General features: G+C 43.1%; 1 protein-coding gene across 1 annotated transcript in view; it reads right to left on the reverse strand.

Annotated features, from left to right (window-relative positions):
- SOS2 (son of sevenless homolog 2 (Drosophila)) overlaps positions 1-3519 on the reverse strand; it is a 56415-nt gene that overhangs the window by 17372 nt on the left and 35524 nt on the right. Inside the window, exons 12-13 of the mRNA XM_009893931.1 lie at positions 3431-3519; positions 2392-3047 (exon numbers count right to left, since the gene is read on the reverse strand). Coding sequence (XP_009892233.1) covers positions 2392-3047; positions 3431-3519 — 745 coding nt within the window. The remainder of the gene's footprint in view (positions 1-2391; positions 3048-3430) is intronic.

The following is a 3519-nucleotide window of genomic DNA, read 5'->3' on the forward strand; positions in this document are numbered from 1 at the left end:
AGAAGAGAAGGCTCTGGGGAGACCTCAGAGCCCCTTCCAGTGCCTAAAGGGGCTACAGAAGAGCTGAGGAGGGACTTTTTATCAGGGAGGGGAGCGATAGGACGAGGGGGAACAGTTTTAAACTGGAAGAGGGGAGATTTAGATGAGATATGAGGAAGAAATTCTGTCGTGTGAGGGTGGTGAGCCCTTGGCCCAGGTTGCCCCGAGAAGCTGTGGCTGCCCCATCCCTGGAGGTGTTCAAGGCCAGGTTGGACGGGGCTTGGAGCAACCTGGGCTGGTGGGAGGTGTCCCTGCCCAGGGCAGGGGGGTGGAACTGGATGGTCTCTAAGGTCCCTTCCAACCCAAACCATTCTATGATTCTATGGTCCCTGCAGCAGACCCCCTTCACGAGGGTAACAGCAGCAAGATGCTGCTACTGTGTGGTACGCAGCAGCTTCCAGAGCTGCCTGGGAGCAAGTGAATGCTGAAATACAGGAAAATCAGGCCTTGAGAAGTGCATGTGCATACGTTCACTGGGAGAGGGTGGATTTGGGGTTGTTGGGATTTTCTTTTTTCTTGCCGTTCTGTAAATAGTCTTGAATCTGTCACCATTAGGTGCAGGTAGCTCACACCAGCAGTCTCCAACACGTAGGCAGTGAATTTCTTCCAATAAGCCCACAAAAGATGAAGACAAACACTGCTTTTAAGAAGGCTTAAATTCCCTGCAGAGCACTGCTCAACATTTTTAAGGGATCCATATACAGGAATGTGCTTGCAAGCTAAAAGTAATGGTGCTCTCATTCTGTGATCATGCTGCTGAGTTTGCACCCTAGTCCTGCACTGGCCTGTTCTGCTTCCATGTCACGTCTACATTCACTCTTCAGTACTTATTTACAACATTTTAAAAGTAAATCTTCTGTTAGCACCTCAAACAGGCAGGTAGTATCTCTGCTATGAAGACAAGATTTGCAATTCTCTTAAAACGGGGGCGGCTACTCTGCTCTGTAACCTGTGTAGGTTTTTATATTATTTTAAAAAATATTTATTTTTGTAAATGGCATTCTCAATAAAATAGAAAATAAAGACAATGTGCTACTAATAGTGGCTGCTGATTTAAATCCAAGAGTTTATTAACTCTGCATCTGCTACCTCCCATGGTATCCTGGTATCAACTGGGGACTTCTTTGACATGGCAGAGGTCATTCTGGGAATGCAGAGCCTGGGTGCTGGAGCAAAGCCTCCTTCAAAGAAATCTGAAACTAACACAAGCCTACAATAAACTGACAGTTTAAAAAAATCGTATCTTGACCTAAATAAAAAAAAAAAAAAAAACGGGCCAAGATATGCTGTTAGTCATCAAAGAGCCCTTCTGGAGGCTGAGGGAGAGGATTTTGTTAGTCTTGGCTCCAAAGACTGTTTGGAAAAAGCACACCGAAACCCAGGAGGCAATGCTTTCATTGAAGATTCCCAACGCCAAAGTGGCAAGTACTTGTGCTATAAAAACTGAAGTTACACTAGCAAACTAATACTCAAATACACCAGTTCATTCAGGAAAAGACCTAAGTTTACAAGCCACCAAAACCCATCACATTTTAGAAATGGATGACTTGGGACTCACAGAAAACACAACTTGCATACCAAGTACTTGCATCAATATTGAGCTTCAATGTGGGAAATTTTAATACACAGCTCCACACAACCTAGCCCTAATTTTACAGGAAAGACTCACTTAAGTACCAGTCAGTTTTGTAAAAAGCACAATCGAGACCAGTACTATTTGAGAAGTTTTACAAACACTGCACACCACTCCCACCAGCATCCTTATGTCAGCCCCACTGCATCCCCTTTCAGTGCATGCTTTTCACCCCAAACCTAAGATCTAACACCTTCATCAACATTAGCACTTCATGTAACTACTTCAAAGTTTCATTTCTGTGGCTTTAAGATAGTATTTCAAAGGAAAGGCTGAAGAATGCCAATTGTGCTTTGCATCCTTTTCCGCTGAGGGACTTCACAAAGCAGCAGGTTGAAGTATAATAAATATAACCTCCAACCTTTTTCTTCCCCCCTCAGTGACACAATCTCTAACAGCACAACTGCTTTAGTCATGACGGTCCCAGGAGACACGCTAGTGGCTCCTATTAGACCACTGATACCTTTTTTTGGCTGGGGGGAGGGGGGCAGGACAGGAGGCACCAGATGGGGTGACAAGGATGGGATGGGACCAGCATACCCAAAATTTTCTTACAGCTTTGCCAGCAAAGCCAGTAATATAATAACAGATACTGGTTTGTTTTTTTCCTGCATATCCTGCTTTACATTTAACCATACACAGGAAAAAACCCAACCAAGCAAAAAATAAAAGGGTTACTTTCATCACCCATACAAGCATATAACAAATGTACAGGGTACCTGCATACATATGGTATGTTAACCTTTCGATTAATTTCACAACCGTTCCTCCTTTGATGATAGGAATGCAGTTCCTGCTTTGCAAGTTGTCCTCAAAAACGATGTTATCCTCCGAGTCTTCCACTACAAAACGATACACGTTTGGGCTGGGCAACCTCAGTGGCTGTTCATTTTCTTCTTGCAGTAACACTGAATCAAGCATCCTATCCAGAGTACTGCGATACTGGAGGGAAATCAGAGCGGCCATCCAATTGCTCTTCTCTTCGGCAGACTTGGCAGCAAACAGTATACTGTTTTCATCTTTAGACACCAGTTCAAAAGCATGTTTATATTCAGATGTGTCATCTTTGTCAATAATCTGTATCTTCCTCATGATAATTTTTTCCTTCAGCCTATACTCCGCATTGCTGTAACCGGGAAGCCGTGACTGACCGTGATTAGTTTTACAGCTGATCATTAAACCATCAAAGAGAAAGATGTGGCGTTCATGTTTGGCTCCTATTTTCGTCAAGCCACCTTCCATTATGAATTCATTACAGCACTGCCCAATATCTTTGCCTTCCCAGCCATCAATGTTTTTCTGGATTTCATTCATTTTCTTGATGGCCAAGTGCTTGCTTCTTATTTGTCGGTTATAGAAGCGATAGACTGGCTCCCTTGAACGAATAAAAGAAAAAGTCACGAGGGGCACATTCCACATTTGCCATCCCAAGAGACCAAAAAAAATCAACTAAATTAGTTGTTTATATCGTTATCTCTTTGCCCTAAATATGCTCTAATGAAGTTTACTGTTCCAAATAAAGCACATGCAGTGCTTTACCTAGAGAAAGAGTAAGATACTGACGTTATTCATAGAAGTGGACTGTGAAGGTTTTGAGCTGGTACTCTATTTACAATGAAAAATGGCATAAAGAGATGCCTTGAAAAGGAAATATGCACATCACCTAGCAAGAAAAAAAAAAAATCACAATTCCTTCCACATCATTTATCTCCCTCTCTGCCAACTCTGAGAAAGCAGGGTAGTTCTGTGGATCATTACCCAGGCCGACGTCTTGGGGAGTGTTTGCTGTAAATGCGCTCCATGCTGCACTGCAGGTTCAGAAGAGCAGTAATGGCTTGTTTTAAGCA

The sequence above is a fragment of the Charadrius vociferus genome, unplaced genomic scaffold (genome assembly GCF_000708025.1).
Source record: "Charadrius vociferus isolate BGI_N301 unplaced genomic scaffold, ASM70802v2 scaffold49, whole genome shotgun sequence".
Lineage (NCBI taxonomy): Eukaryota > Metazoa > Chordata > Aves > Charadriiformes > Charadriidae > Charadrius > Charadrius vociferus.